A 16659-nucleotide genomic window follows, 5' to 3' on the forward strand; every position below is an offset into this window, starting at 1 on the left:
ACACACACACACACATTTTCTTTATCCATTCAACTGCTGATGGACACTTAGATTGTTCATGTCTTGGCTGTTGTAAATAATACTGCAGTGAACATGGCAGTACAGGTATCTCTTTGAGATAGTCGTTTCATTTTCTGTGGATATATACCCAGAAGTGGAATTGCTGGATCCTTTGATAGTTCTTTTTTTTTTTTTTTTCTGCTTTTAACTCTTTATTCATTGCAATGATATACTGAAATAATAGAGGTCAAAATGGTAACATTTCCATAAAAAGCTCCTCAAATAGTTCTATTTTTAATATTTTGAGGAACCTCCATACTATTTTCCATAGTGGCTGCATCAATGTACATTTCCACCAGTAGTACATCCACCAGTGTACTATTATTTTCCATAGTGGCTGCACCAGTGTACATTTCCAAGATTCCCTTTCTCTGCATCCTCACAAACACTGGTTATTTCTTGCCCTTTTGATAATATCCATTCTAATAGGTGTGGTTTTGATTTGCATTCCCTGATGATTAGTGATGTTGAGCATCTTTTCATGTACTTGTTGGCCATATGTATGTCTTCTTTGGAAAAATGCCTATTCAGGTCCGTTGCCCATTTTTAAATCAGATTATTTGCGATTTGTTTTGTTTTGTTCTTTATTTTACTGTTGAGTTGTATGAGTTCTATATATTTTGGATATTAACCCCTTATCTAATATATGATTTGCAAATATTTTATCCCATTCCATAGGTTGTCTTTTCATTTTGTTGATAGTTTGCTGTGCAGAGGTTTTTAATTTGAGGTAGTCCCACTTGTTCATTTTAGTTTTTGTTGCCTTTGCTTTTGGTGTCAAATCTAAAAAATCATTGCCAAGGCCAGTGTCAAGAAGCTTAACATTCTTTGAACATAATAGCTGCTTTGTATTCTTGTCTGCTAAATCCAACAGCTGTGTCTACCCAGAGTCAGTTTTTTTTGGCTCCTTTTCTTTTTTACCTGAGTGTAGGTCAACTTTTCCTGTTGTTTGCAGGTCTCACAATTTTCTTGGACAGTTGGAAATGTTGGATAATATATTGTAGCAACTCTGGATTCTGTGAATTTTTTTTTATTCCCTCTGAAACTTGTTTTGGGGGTTTTCTTTCTTTTTCTTTTTTTGTAACTTACCTGCAACTAATCTATAGAATCTTTCTCCTCCCCAGTTTGAAGCCCCTGAATTCTGTGGTAAATTTTTATTCTAATTTTAATTTTTTCTCCTCATTTCTTAGGAGTTACTCTTTTTCTGCATGGCTTAGTGGTCAGTCAGTTATTGGTTAGAGATTATGTTCAAACATTTTGAGTTTATAAAGCTTCCATCATTTTTTAGATGCTTCTGTACACGGGTTCTGTACATTAAAATTTCAGGCAGTTTTTAAGTCAGCCTCAGCTTTTACTTTCTCCAAGGCCTTCTTGGATCTCCCATGCATATGTGCACAGCCTCTAAATCAGCCCAAGGGTATGTGCAGAGCTTATTTAGCCTCTCCATTTTCAGGATCTCCCTGTTATATTTCTTAGTGTTCTGCCAGTCTGTCATTTTCTCCACCTGGTGTTGCATCCTCAGGGTAGCAGAGCTGTGGGCTGAGCTAGGAGGTGATTGTGGGGGAAGGTAGTATTCCCTAGCAAGAGGGTCACCAGCCCCCACTGTCATAACTCCAATATCTAGCAGTGTTTTTTGAATAAATGCTTTTTGATTTGTTGTTATTGTTGGTTGATTTCCTGAGCCCTGAAATGATTGATTTCTACAATGCAGTTCTTTTTACAGGTGTTTTGGGGGAGTGAATTTGCTGATCTCTTCATTCTGCTAGAGCTGAAAATCTCATTTCTTTTTGAACTTTCTGACTTCTTAGTTCTTTCCCTTGTCTCCCAACCTCAATTTAATTCACTCTAGTCAGACTTTTGTCACCACTGAAATCACTCTTGTAAGAGTCACTAACATCCTGCATTTGCCATATCTAGTTGTCTTCTATTTTCATCTTAATCAGCCTTTCAGCAGCTTTTGATATAAATGGTCAGGGCCTTTTTCTGAAAACTTATTTTACTTGGCTTCTAAGGTAATCTTCTCTCTTGCTTTTCATCCTACTTCACTGATTACTTCACTTGATTTACTCCTTTTTATACCTGTGGACGGACAGACAGATGGACGGATGGATAGGTAGGTAGGTAGGTAGGTAGATAGATAGATAGATAGATATAGATATATGAATATATATATGTATTTTTCTAAACTTCTTCCCTAGGTGATATTATTAGGTCCCCTTGCTTTGAGTCCCCTTTATGCGGATGACTCCCAGACATATATTTCTAGCCCCAACTTTTCTACCTTGAGCCTCAGTATTTTCACTTGGATGTCTAATAAGGATTTCAAACAGAACTCTTGATCCACTTTCTCCCCCAAATTGATTTTTTAGTTTTTGGAATGATCATTAAAAAAAATAAGTCTGATTATGTCATTTTCTTGGCCTCATTGGCTTTCCTTTACATTTACTGTGAAATTCAGTTTCTCACCATTATTAATGAGAGTTTATATGACATACCACCTGCCTCTGTCTGTACTTGTCTCCCGCCTCTTCCTTTACTCAACATGTTGCAATCACATTATTATTCTAGCTATTTTTGAATATGCCAAGCCCACCTCTAGGCATTTATATTTGGAGTTCCCTGTAACTGTAGTGCTCTTCCCCCATATCCTCACATTGGTTCTCATTTTTATATCATTCAGATTTGTGTTCAGATCTTACCTTATTTGTGAGGTCTACTCCGACTTCCATATCTAAAATAATAACCCTTTCTCTCTATCATGATCTGTCCTCTTACTTTACATGAAAATATATTGTTTATTCCTCCCTGTCCTCCATAGACTGAAAGTTTCATGAGGATAAGAACTTTATTAGTCTTGTTCACTGCCATATCCTTAATACTGTAAATGATGCCTGGCACAGAATAGGCGCACTATATTTGTAGAACAACAATTTTTTTTCTGTAGAATTAGTATGTAATTAGTGTACTAATAAAGAATGACTCAGTAAAAATGGTTAGGCTTGGGATAGTTGTGTATTAAATGCATCTCAGACATGAACTTTGTCTAATATTGGCTTGATTAATAATTTAAAATATTGCTGTATGAAATTTATATTTTGGATCTTTTAGGGAAACTTTTTTTTTTTTTTTGGCTGTGTTGCGTCTTTTCGTTGCTGTGCACTGGCTTTCGCTAGTTGTGGTGAGTGGGCTACTCTTCATTGTGGTGTGTGGGCTTCTCATTGCAGTGACTTATCTTGTTGTGGGGCACGGGCTCTAGGTGTGCAGGCTTCAGTAGTTGTGGCACATAGGGTTAGTAGTTGTGGCTCACAGGCTCCAGAGCACAGGCTCAGTAGTTGTGGTGAACGGGCTTAGTTGCTCTGCAGCATGTGGGATCTTCCTGGACCGGGGCTCAAACCTGTGTCCCCTGCATCGGCAGGCAGATTCTTAGCCACTAAGCCATCAGGGAAGTCCTGGGGAATTTTAAAAAGAAAATTTAAGCCTCCTTTCAAAAATAATAGAATATGAACAGGAAGTAAGGGTAGATGAATATTTTTTTCAGTTCATTTGTATCATATTTTAAAAATTTTATTCATTTATTTATTTGTAAATTTATTTATTTATTTCTGGCTGCATTGGGTCTTTGTTGCTGCACACAAGCTTTCTCTAGTTGCGGTGAGCGGGAGCTACTCTTCAGTGCGGTGCGCGGGCTTCTCATTGTGGTGGCTTCTCATTGTGGAGCACAGGCTCTAGGTGCGCAGGCGTCAGTAGTTGTGGCACACGGGCTTAGTTGCTCCCTGGCCTGTGGGATCTTCCCGGACCAGGGATCAAACCCATGTCCCCTGCATTGGCAGGCGGATTCTTAATCACTGTGCCACCAGGGAAGTCCCTAGATGAATATTTAGGTCCTTGTACTTGCTTCACTTATGCATTCTTTTTGACAAAAGATCATATGCATAACCTTAACACAACTTCTGTTATGTGGGAATTTAATATTCTCTGTTACCTTGGTTAATGAGTCCGGAAAAATAGATAGCTTATTTTAACATGACTGTCTGTGTTAAAAACAATCTTAATATCTGAGAGGAGTGAGTCTTAGCTTACTAGCAGTTCTCCCACAAAACTAAATACCTAGTTGTGAATTGGCACAGTATAGCCATACTTCAGAAATAGCTTAATTTGGAAGAAATGGAAAGTTTTGAAATTTGTAAAATTTTCTGTGTCCTTCTCTGTAACAGTCAAAACTCAGAGTCTGATACAAGTTATTATTTTTGTTAAAGCAAGTATTTTGTACTGTCTTAAGTTTCTGTTTATTGCTTCAGCTATAAACATTTTATAACAAGTAATGGAGTGAAAGATGGACATTTTATAAAAGGATTTTAAATATCACTGTGTACATAAGCCCAGCTCTCACAGTCAGTTTAAAGGGACAGAAGGAGAGTCATCTTGAGTTTCCTATTTCCTTTTAGAGGACATGCTAGAACCATCATAGAGTCTATCGGAAGTTTCTAGAGGAGGAGGAACATTTGCTTATTTCTGCTACCATCTTCCAAGAACTGGAGCCCACTCTGCTCTAGGACAGTTCTGCTTATTAGGCTCTTTGTCCGCAGTACACCCCCCACCCCTCTATATTTTGGCCTTGTTTTCTAACCATAACAGCATTTACCTTCCAAATTCCCAGATATGTACTTTATGTTTCTAGCTCTTCTAAATCACCATTTTAATTGAAATTGTATGTTTTCTGTGCGCTTAACAGACATTTTGGTATTCTTTCTCTGTGTTATATAATTTGGACTTTATTAACTGGATTTCTTACAGCTAAGTATAATGGTTGGAATTGTTGTTAATATATTTGTACTCTTCAAATTTATTACTGCAAAATTCATGGTGTTAGAAGTTGTCATATTATTTAATGTTTTATTTTCTTGAAGCATAATTTTATTTTATTTTATTTTATTTTATTTTATTTTGGTGGTACGCGGGCCTCTCACTGTTGTGGCCTCTCCCGTTGCGGAGCACAGGCTCCGGACGCACAGGCTCAGCAGCCATGGCTCACGGGCCCAGCTGCTCTGCGGCATGTGGGATCTTCCCAGACCGGGGCACAAACCTGTGTCCCCTGCATCGGCAGGTGGACTCTCAACCACTGCACCACCAGGGAAGCCCTGAAGCATAATTTTGAAACTCCCCAAAGGGAATATTATTTGTGGGATCTATAAACTTACCAGGACTGTACAATTTCCAACATGTCATATTTTAGCTCTGGCAACTGAGCCCTTCTAATGGGGCTAACTCTCAGATTTTTCACTGTATCTTGGAAAATAATAGGGCTTGTGAGAGTTTTCTTTGCACTCAATTTTATTTGTTTGGTAAGAAGTTTGATTTTTATTATAGTTGCAAAAATTATAGTAATAATAGCTTTTTTTAGATATCTCTTACATACTGTAGACCAGTGCTTCTCAAGCTATTTATAGTGAGGTACTGGTTTTAAAAATTTCCAATTCATTGAAGACTGATATTTTTATAAAATACAATAAAAATGAATTATGAGAAAAGTGAATTTTAAGACAATACAAAATATAGTCCCCACTTTTAATTATAAGATTCATAGATATAAAATTCTTTCAGGTTGCAATAAAAGAGTCTGAACACTTGTTCTCAATTTCTATATTTATCGTATTACAGAACAGTAATAAATAGTTCACAAACTTGTCTATAGATGATATTTTTTAGTAACATATCTATAGCGTGCTCTTTGTAGTGCTTAATGTTATTTCAGAAGCATCTTAGTCAATATGAATAGCAGTTATCCTTTAAAAAATATTTTCATGTGTTTCCTTTTCAGAACCGAGAGCTCCAAATCATGAGAAAGCTAGATCACTGTAACATAGTCCGATTGCGTTATTTCTTCTACTCAAGTGGTGAAAAGGTAAGTCTTGTAGAATGTTGGTACTGAATATTGTGATAGACTTGTTATTCTTCTAGAAATAGTCCATATCCCCCCTTCCCCTTGAAACAGCTTTGCTCATTGAATGGAAGTATTCCAAAACACAGGCCCTAGAGATTCTGACCTCAAGATATGATTATTGAATATCATTAGTTGTATCAGGAAAATGTTAATGAAATGATACAGGGGATTAATTTTTAAGAATTTTCTTAAAACACTTGTCTTCAGTTCTAAAGCAAATTTGTATATATTTTAAAACCTTTTGTGTTCCTTATGTGTTCCTGGAGCCCCATGATAGTTCACCTGTTTATTGCAGGGAGGAAAATGATGTCATATTGTTAAGTGGAAGTGTTGGAGGGGAAGGGGAAGCAGGAGGACTTTGGTAGGACCAGAATGAGACTTAAACATTGGGAAGCAAGTTTAACCTATCCTTGGCTAGGGAAAAAGTTGGAAAAGATATAATATTACAGAACTTCTTAATAAGTGATCACTATTTATGATAACATTTAATTCTGTGAAAGCAAAGGATAATTAAAGAAGATTTCATGCTTTGAATCCCCTTTGCCCCCTACCCTGACCCCCTTGGTCTTTCTCTTTAGAAGATGCAATGGCTAATGTCATTGTACTCACTGGAGCTGGAAGCATAGAAAATCAGTTTCTTCTGTTTTACCATGGTCTTTTTCTTTCTGTCTGTTCACTGTTCCTTCTTCCCAGATTCAGTCTTCCTTCACTGGTTTGGGGTAAGGGGGAGGGCAAGTAATAAACACTTCATCATTTTGGCTAAATAAACATTACTTTGGATGAGTTCATTTGATATTCTTGGACTTCACATACCATGCTTATACTGTCCCAAAGCCCTTAGATCCATAATACCTCTTGATTTCTAGCCCAGTTCTTTCTTTTTTAAAAAAATAATTAATTAATTAATTTATTTATTTATGGCTGTGTTGGGTCTTCGTTTCTGCACGAGGGCTTTCTCTAGTTGAGGCAAGCGGGGGCCCCTCTTCATCGTGGTACGCAGGCCTCTCACTGTCGCGGCCTCTCTTGTTGCAGAGCACAGGCTCCACACGTGGAGGCTCAGTAGTTGTGGCTCATGGGCCTAGTTGCTCCGCGGCATGTGGGACCTTCCCAGACCAGGGCTCGAACCCATGTCCCCTGCATTGGCAGGCGGACTCTCAACCACTGCACCACCAGGGAAGTCCTAGCCCAGTTCTTTTTACTCACATATTTCCCAGTGCACTATTTAATCATTTTCCATTAAATTTTATTGAAATTATTTTCTTAGAAATTCTTTTTTCATGACAGAGCCTGTAATATGGGAAAATACCTATATATTAAGCCAGAATTGATATACATGCCTACAGATATATAGTTGTTGCACATGCGTGCACGCATGTGTGTGTATGATAGCTAATGTTTTAACAACCATAATTAGCAAATTGGCCCTTTAGTGACTCTCATTTCTTAGGTGTTTTTTAAAATTTTTTTTTTTAAGTTTAAATGATGGCCTCTGCTTGTATTAAGGACCATAAACCCTCAAATATTTGAGCTCTTTTGTTCCTAAAGCCCATTATTTGGTTCATGCTCCTTTTTTTTTTTTTTTTTTTTTTTTTTTTAACATAGCAAACTGCCTGTTACATCTTTGATCTTACCTGTTTTGACATGTCTTTACTTTTTCCTATCCCTTCCCAAATAAAATTATGGAGCATCTGTTGTGTTCACAGCACTCTTATAATGGAATTTTGCATCCCTATGGGTTTTGTTATTAGATGCTAGACATTATAATACCCCAGGGAGGAAAGTAAAGGTCAGAGATATTTGTTCCATGAACCACTGAATTTCATGTGGACTCATTTGCAAAGGCCTCCCTACAAAGCCCCTTAAACATCTTCTCTTGATTACTTAATTATATAGCTTTCCCTGGATAAACAACAAGGTCGTATTGTATAGCTCAGGGAACTATATCCAATATCCTGTAATAAACCATAGTGGAAAAGAACAGAAAAAAATATATATATGTGTGTGTGTATGTATGTATGTATATAGCTTTTCCTGTATGCCAGGCACTGTTTTAGTGCTTTACAAATACTAACTCATTTAATTCTTACAAAGATAAAGAGCAGAAAGGGAAGCACAAACCTTTTGAACAAACCTTTTCAAGGCTACCTTTTGTGGTAGCACCTAAAGGCTTACCTGTCTGGTTTGGTTTGGTGGAAGCCCCCATCACAATCTGCTTTTACCCTTACTTAATCCTGCGGAAGGAGTGACAATGGAGTGACTGTTATCTGTATACCCCAGGGGATGATTTCCTCCCTGCTGCTATTCAGAGCTGCTTATTTATCTTAAATGGTCTTATAGATAAAGAGCAATTGAGAAGTCATTAAGGGAAGATAACCAGAAGGACAATGCACTTCTCGCTATTATAAAAAAGAAATACATATACTTCCTAATGTTTCATTTATCTCAGAACTTTCTCTTGAGTGTTGTAAGTATTCCAAAGTGAAAAAAGACCCCTTTTAATTTTGGATAGCTCCATTAAGAGAACAGAAAGAATGGAAGAAAAGTTGTCATGTGTTGCTGAAAATAATAATCCTCCATTGTCAAAAAAGGGAAGGCTTTCTAAAGATATGCAGAAGTATATAGGTTAAGGAACTTCCATCATCTTCCAGCCACCAAAATGATAATTTCTTCTTCCCCTACTCATGATCTTCACTTCCTTGCTTTTGAATTGTTCTGGCAGGACTAACATCACTCAAGAGACCAGGTAGTAAACTAATATTTCTCATATGAGAAGATGGATTCTGCTCTAGGTTTGAGAGTTCTAACTCTCCAAGAGTAGGTTACTGAGAGTGAACTCAGAGCTGCTGTTTAGAAAGGGATCTAAAAGTCTTGTGAAGAGCATTATATATTGCCTATGTATATATATTAGAAGAGTTTAGGGGGAGGAAATAATAAACGAGTAGTTTGAAATGCCTCTGGGATATGCAAATAGAGATGCCCAGTAGACATACATGTAAGACTTCTAGGTGGAGGTGGTGGGACTCTAAGTGGAGAGATGACATTGACAAGGTTGGGTAGATAGGGTGTGTAGTCATGTTGTAGAGCTCTTAGGAGTCAGGAAGGAGGGAGAGGTGATGTTGTTTGAGCAAAGAGCTAGCAGTTTATCAGTATTGCTCTCTTGTCTTAGAATATGTTGAGGGTTGAGAGCAGGCTTCATTTGAGAGAGGTGAAAGGAAACCAGTGCCTTTGGGTTGGATCCAGGTTTTGTCTAGGGCAAGGTAGTGAAAAGAACCCTCTTTGAAGAGACTGGGGTTTGAAGCTCTGTGAAGAGTTTCTTTTGGGGTTTCAGATCGCTTAGGGGAAGCTCTGAGCAGGAGATCTCTGGTAAGAACATGAGCCTAAAGGAGGTGTCAGGAGGCAATTAGAATGAGTTGACGGCATTGTGAGAATGAGAAAGAGAAGATTTCAGTGTTTCATCATTATAGGCATGAAATTCTTGGTAGATTCTGTGGATATGTTTAAATATAAATGGGAATATTTTGTAATCCTCTCATCATCTGCATCATCTCTGATTGTCTTTCTTCTCTATGATTTTCAATCACTCTCTTCTTCTAAGCTTTATATCTCCTTTTCCTTCAGCCTCTGTCCACATTCTGGGTTTCTGGCCCTTTCACTCTGGGCTCTTTGTCTCTTTCTGTCTCTGGGTTTCTATCCCATTCTCTTGGTCTGTGGCACCCCCTCATATTTCCTTTTCCTCTTGAAATCTGGTGTCTATCTGTCCATCTGTTTCTCTGTGTGTAGGCTACTTCTTTTCAACCTCTTTCTCTGGGTTTCTGTACCCCTCATTCATTGGGTTTCTACCCATCCTACTCTCTTTGAATATTTAATACTTTCTACATTTTTGTGTGGATTTCCATCTGTCCTGAGCCTTTCTCATTCACCGTCTTGGCATGTCTTCTCTCTGAGCCTCTGTTACTCCTTTTGGGGAAATTTTTAAAAAAGGAAAAATTTTCACTCACTATCCTGGCTTTTGACTTCAGTACTACATATCTTATTCTATATGTTCATGTTCTACATAGTTGTATGAATAACTATTTTTAACCTTGTTAAGTATTCAAAATCTCATAAAAGCTTTCCCTTTTTGCCTCATAATATGTTTTAGTTATTGCTTATGTAATATTCCACTGGATTTTTGTACTACATAATACTCTTAACTGTTCCCCTATTGTTATTTTTAATTTTAGAATTGTAGCTAAGCTACCCAAAAGTCTCATCATAATTTTTGTCCATAAGCATTTTCCAGCTCTGGGTTCAACTGGGATAGCTGTAATATTTGACAGATATTTCCACTGACTGCAGTTTGACTGAATGGTTATACCTATTTTGGTGACCTTCTCTTTATTGTGCTCCACCCTGCCATTTTAAAGACTTTCTTTAGGAATTATACATAATCAGCTTTCAGCCTATAATTGTGCAAGAGAGTAGCCAACGTAGCTAGAAGAAGGAGGAATTAGGACAGGGACTAGAAATGTGACCAAATTAGTCCTAGTCATTTGTCTTCTGGTTGGAATTATTAGTATTTGCTGTAATAACTGGAGCATCATGTAGTCAATTAGTATACTCCAGGTTAACCAATAGATTTTATTAACTCTGATATAGTTAAGAGTAATTAGTACTCTTTCTCCTTGATCAGAGAGAAATGGAATTTTTTAAAGGTTTTGAACAGTCTGGGCTTATAATAGTTTTGTGAATTCCAAGTATCTTAGAGAATAGTGGTTTTTAGTATTAATATTTAGCAATAGGAACCTTTTCCCCCCTAAATGAAATTTATGAAGAACCCCTGTTCTACAGGTAGAATAGATAAAAAGCAAAGTTGTTCTGGTTGAAACTGGGATATGGGACCAGCTGACTTTACCTTCCCTTGAGTTGCGGCTTACCTTTGTAGAACCCTGGGTCTCTGTAGGAGTATGGAAATCATATTTTGTTTTTACAGGAGCCTTCAATTTTATTTTAATTAATTAATAGTTTTCTGTAAGAAATCTCTAAGTAGCCTTACATGTAAAAATGTTTTACCTGTGGTTCATCATAGATTGATTACTTGAGTAATAAAGGCTATCTTCCTTAAATAAAACTCTCCCTCTATTTGTATGAGAGACAGTTTAAATAGCAAGGTTCGCAAATTGATTTTATTCTTCATACCAACTTTTCTATTGAGAGTAACTGTGTGGAGGGCTGTGTTCAGAAAGTGAAGATTGTACCGGTGTTTCTGGGATCAGGGAGAAAAATGCTGTGCTTGATTATGCCTGTTTGTCACTAGCCCTAGAGAGGAAAGGTTGGGGTGAATCCACTCTGAAAAGTAAAGAGCTCTGGCTTTGTGTCCGGAAATATTTGGGTTTGCATCCTATTTGTGCCACTTGATAGCAGTATGACAGGGCAAGATATTTACCTTTGTAAGCCCTTTTCAACGCTTGTCATCTGTACAGTAGGGATTTTGTAAGGAAAAAATGTAATAATGTTTACTAAGTGCTTATCATAGCACGTGGCATATAATTAACACATTAACTTACTATTTTACAAATTATTGTTTAATAATAGCAAATATATGTTGCACTTGCTGTGTGTCCAGATGCTTAAACCTCACTGCAACCCAGTGAAGAAAGGGTATACTGTTATTATCCCCATTTTATAGAAGAAGAAACTGAGGCAGTCACAGTTAAGTAAGTTACGTAAGAGTCCTACAACTACAGAGTGTCAAAGTTAGGAGTCAACTCCAGAGTCTGTGTTTCCAGAGTCTGTGTAGTATTGCTATACCATTTAGCATAGAATGTAGATTTCTCTAGAAGCAGTGTGTTAGAAATGTAACACTTAAAAATGTCTTAGTAGAGCTGCAGTGGCGGCGGCGGGGAAGAGCGCTCGGGTGGACCACTCTGCTTTCCCACGCGGCACCGCTTCCCGCCGCGTCTCTGCCTCCTGCTCGGCTCCCTCCTCCCCAGAGTGCCCTCAGCCCGCACGCCGGCCGGCTCCCTTATGACTACCCGGAGCCCCAGTGTCATGATTAGTGATGATGTGCCAGGTTATGACCTAGATTTATTCTGTATACCTAATCATTATGCTGAGGATTTGGAAAAGGTGTTTATTCCTCATGGACTAATTATGGACAGGACTGAATGGCTGGCTCGAGATGTGATGAAGGAGATGGGAGGCCATCACATCGTGGCCCTCTGTGTGCTCAAGAGGGTCTATAAATTCTTTGTTGACCTGCTGGATTACATCAAAGCACTGAACAGAAGTAGTGATAGATCTATATCTGTGACTGTAGATTTTATCAGACTGAAGAGCTACCGTAATGACCAGTCAACAGGTGACATAATAGTAATTGGTGGAGATGATCTCTCAACTTTAACTGGAAAGAATGTCTTGATTGTTGAAGATATAATTGACACTGGCAAAACAATGCAAACCTTGCTTTCCTTGGTCAAGCAGCATAATCCAAAGATGGTCAAGGTTGCAAGCTTGCTGGTGAAAAGGACTCCTCGATGTGTTGGATATAGACCAGACTTTGTTGGATTTGAAATTCCAGACAGGTTTGTTGTTGGATATGCCCTTGACTATAATGAATACTTCAGGGATCTGAATCATGTTTGTGTCATTAGCGAAATGGGGAAAGCAAAATACAAAGCCGAAGATGAGAGTTCAAGTTGAGTTTGGAAACATCTGGAGTCCCATTGAAATCACCAGGAAAATTATCAAATGTTCTAGTTCTATGACCATGTGCTTAGTAGATCTTATTGCATGTATCTTCTAAGAATTTTATCCATTTTGTACTTTAGAAAGGTCAGTTGCTGCATTCCTGAACTCTTTATTTGCACTATGAGCCTATAGACTATCAGTTCCCTTTGGGTGGATTGTTGCTTGACTTGTGAATGAAAAGTCTCTTAAACTACACCACTATTGAATGAAAATATTGAAATTGTATCTGTAAGAAACATTGAAAGAGAAAAATATATTAGTTTTTTAATTGGTATTTTAATTTTTATGTATTCAGGAAAGAATAGAAGTGATTGAATATTGTTAATTATACCACTGTGTGTTTAGAAAAGAAGCAGTCAGTTTCATATTGGTGATAGCATTTAGAGGTATCATTATGTCAGATAAACCATATGTCCTGGAGTTATTTTAGTAGGTTTCAGTAGTATTAACTGTATTTTCCCACTTTTTCAGATTATTTCTGGCAAATCTCTGTCAACAGTTCCTTTTAAATACAGGTCAATAAGTTCTAAAAACCTACCACTTTTTGAAGTCTTCAATGTAAAAATCATTAAAATAAAGGCTGTCTCTGTAAAAGAAAAAATAATGTCTTAGTAATGATTAACAAGGGGAGATTGTACAGTGTCTACTTTGTAGAACTTTTTTAGAAGAGAATAAATAGTCTTTTGCTGTATGATAGTAATAGTAGTAATAGTAAATAGTAATACTAATAGTAAATAGTAATAATAGCCCAAACTTAAATGGTGCTTACTATATGACTATAACCTAAACACTTTACTTAATCTTTTTTTTTTTAGTCTTCCATTTTTTTGGAAGAGCTTTTGAGAGGATTGTTGTTAATTCTTCTTTAAATGTTTGTTAGAATTTGCCATTGAAACCAGCTGGCTTTGGACTTTTGGGGAAGTTTTTGATTACTGATTCAATCTCTACTTGTCATACAGGTTTGTTGAGATTTTGTATTTCATTTTAAGTCATTTTAGTGATTGGTGTGTTTCTAGGAATTTATCAGTTTCATCTACATTATCTAATTTGTTGGCACACAGTTGTTTATCGTATTGTTATAGTCCTTATTTCTATAAGGTCAGTAGTAATGTCCTCACTTTCATTTCTGATTTAGTTATTTGTGTCTTCTCTCTGTCAGTCTAGCTAAAGGTTTGTCAACTTTGTTGATCTTTTCAAAGAACCAACTTTTGGTTTTCTTGAATCTATTGTTTTTTTCTGGTCTCTTATTTTATTTCTGGTCTAATCTTTATTATTTTCTTTCTTCTAGTAGTTTAGATTTAGTTTCCTCTTCTTTTTCTAGTTCTTCAGGATGTAAAGTTAGGTTATTGACTTAAGATCTTCTTCTTAATGTAGGTATTTACAGCTGTAGATTTCCCTGAGTACTGCCTTCGCTGCCTCCCATAAGTTTTGGTATATTGTGTTTTTGTTTTCATTTATCTCTTAAGTATTTTCTAATTTTTCTTGTTTTACAGTGTGTTGTTTAAGTTCCTTTGACCTGTTGGTTGTTAACAATGTGTTGTTTAATTTCCACACATTTGTGAATCTTTTGGTTTCCTCTGTTATTGATTTCTAGTTTTATTTCATTGTGGTTGGAGAAGATAACTTTGTATGATTTCAGTCTTTTTAAACTTATTGAGATTTGTCTTGTGACCTAACATATGACATATTCTGGATAACATCCCATTACACTTGAGAAGAATGTGTATTCTTCTGTTTTGGGGTAGAGTATTCTATATATATATATCTGTTAGGTCCAGTTGGTTTACAGTGCTGTTCAAGTCCTCTGTTTTTTTTATTGTTCTTCTGTCTAGATGTCCATTATTGAAAGTGGTGTGTTAAAGTCTCCCCGCTATTGTTGTAGAATTGTTTATTTCTTCTTTCACTTCTATCAATATTTGCATCATGTATTTGGAACTCTGTTGTTTAGTGAATATATTATATAATAGTTATATATTCTTGATGAATTGACCCTTTTATCAAAATATGTCTTGAATGCCTTTTATTTCTTTTTCTTGCAATTGCCCTGGCTAGAACCTCCAGCATGATGTTGAGAAGAGATGAAAGCAGACATCCTTGTCTTGTTTCCAATTTTAGAGAGAAAAAGTATTTAGTCCTTTTTTTTTTTTTTTGCGGTGTTGTGGCCTCTCCCGGACATGGCTCACGGGCCTAGCCACTCCATGGCATGTGGGATCTTCCTGGACCAGGGCACGAACCCGTGTCCCCTGCATCGGCAAGCGGACTCTCAACCACTGCGCCACCAGGGAAGCCCTAGTCCTTCATTTTTAAGTGTGATTTTTAGCTGTGTTTTTTGTAGATGTCATTTATCAGGTTGAGGAGGTTCCTTGCCATTCCTAGTTTGTTGAGCATTTTTATCATGAAAGGTTGTTGGATTTCTTCAAATGGTTTTCCCCCATCTGTTGGAGTTTTTGTCCTTTATTCTATTAATAAAGTATTTTACATTAATTTTTTGAATGATAAACCTACCTTGCATTTCTGGAATTAATAACATTTGGTCATGGTGTATAATTTTTATATGTTTCTGGATAGTATTTTTTAGAGGATTTTTGCATCTGTATTCATAAGGAATATAAATTAGTCATCTTTCTTTCTTTCCCCTTCTTGTGATGACTTTGTTTGGTTTTGGTATCAGGGTAATACTGGTCTCATAGAATGAGTTAAGAAGTTTTTCTTTTTTTTTGAAAATTTTTGTGAAGAATTGGTATTGATTCTTCTTTGAAGGTTTGGTAGGTTTCTCCAGTGAAGCCAGTTACAACAGGTCACTTTTTGTGGTAAATTTTAAATTACTAATTCAGTTACTTTATTTGTAATAGGTGTACTTAGACTTTTTTATTTCTTCTTTTGTCCATTTTGGTGATTTGTTCATTTCATCTACATTATCTTATTTATTGGTATAAAGTTTATACTTTTGTCTTAAAATTCTTTTTGTTTCTTTAAAGTCAATTATGATGTCTCCTCTTTCATTCCTGGTTTCAATAATTTGAGTCTTCTCTTATGTTTCTTGGTCAGTCTAGCTCAAGGCTTGTCGATTTTGTTGATTTTTTTTTTTTTAGTGAACCAACTTTTGATTTCATTAAGTTTTTAAAGTTTCTTTTGTATTCTCCAGTTTATTTCTGTTCTAGTCTTCGTTATTTTCTTCTTGTGGGTTTATTTTGCCTTTTTTTCCCCTAGTTTTTTAAGCTAGAAGTTAAGCTTATTGATTAGAGAGATCTTTCCTCTTTTAAATGTTACTTATTGGTCAGAGGCTATGCTTAAAGTCCCATTAGCCAGTTATATTTTTATCCTTTACCATTGGATGTTTGAGAGTGGCTTGGGTGCTGCTATCATAATTCAGGGAGTTCATATTTATTTGCCACATGTTGAACCAGGGACTAATAGCTTGGACTTTCCCCTCTGATTACTCCTGAGAGGGTACAGCCTTGGGCATTCACAGTCTTTTTGACTGCCAGGATGAATGTGATTTTACTTCCTGGGAGTTGCTGTTGAGTCAGAGTAGTTTATTGTTTAGTCAAATGTTTGGTCAGAGGTTGCTTGTAAGCCCCTTGTTCCAGTGATGCTTCTGCTGTACTGGATGTATCTGTGTGCAACTTGGGGAATGCTTCAGGTTTGTCCTGCATGCTGCTCAGCTAGCACCTGTACACATTCTTATCGACCTCCAGAGATGACTAATCCCAAGTAGGCTCTTCTTGGCTACCTCTGTCCTTGGTTCTTTCTGTTAACCTTCTGGTGCCTTGCCTTGTTTGTGTCATGAACCTACCAGCCACCTCTTAATTGCTCTCCACAAAGATATCCACTGTTTTTAGGCAATGTCTGTAGGCTAGAATTCTTCCTACTGTATTGCAAATAGTCTCTTTCAGCAGAGCACTTAGCCTGCCTTTCCCTCTGTACAG

General features: G+C 36.8%; 1 protein-coding gene and 1 pseudogene across 2 annotated transcripts in view; both read left to right on the forward strand.

Moving 5' to 3' along the window:
* GSK3B (glycogen synthase kinase 3 beta) overlaps positions 1-16659 on the forward strand; it is a 206149-nt gene that overhangs the window by 100799 nt on the left and 88691 nt on the right. For both annotated transcript variants that reach the window (XM_059064749.2, XM_059064750.2), the window contains exon 3: positions 5879-5962. In XM_059064749.2, coding sequence (XP_058920732.1) covers positions 5879-5962 — 84 coding nt within the window. The remainder of the gene's footprint in view (positions 1-5878; positions 5963-16659) is intronic.
* Positions 12008-12721, forward strand: LOC131757367 (hypoxanthine-guanine phosphoribosyltransferase pseudogene; annotated as a pseudogene).

This window comes from Kogia breviceps, chromosome 5, assembly GCF_026419965.1.
Source record: "Kogia breviceps isolate mKogBre1 chromosome 5, mKogBre1 haplotype 1, whole genome shotgun sequence".
NCBI classification, from domain to species: Eukaryota; Metazoa; Chordata; class Mammalia; order Artiodactyla; family Physeteridae; genus Kogia; species Kogia breviceps.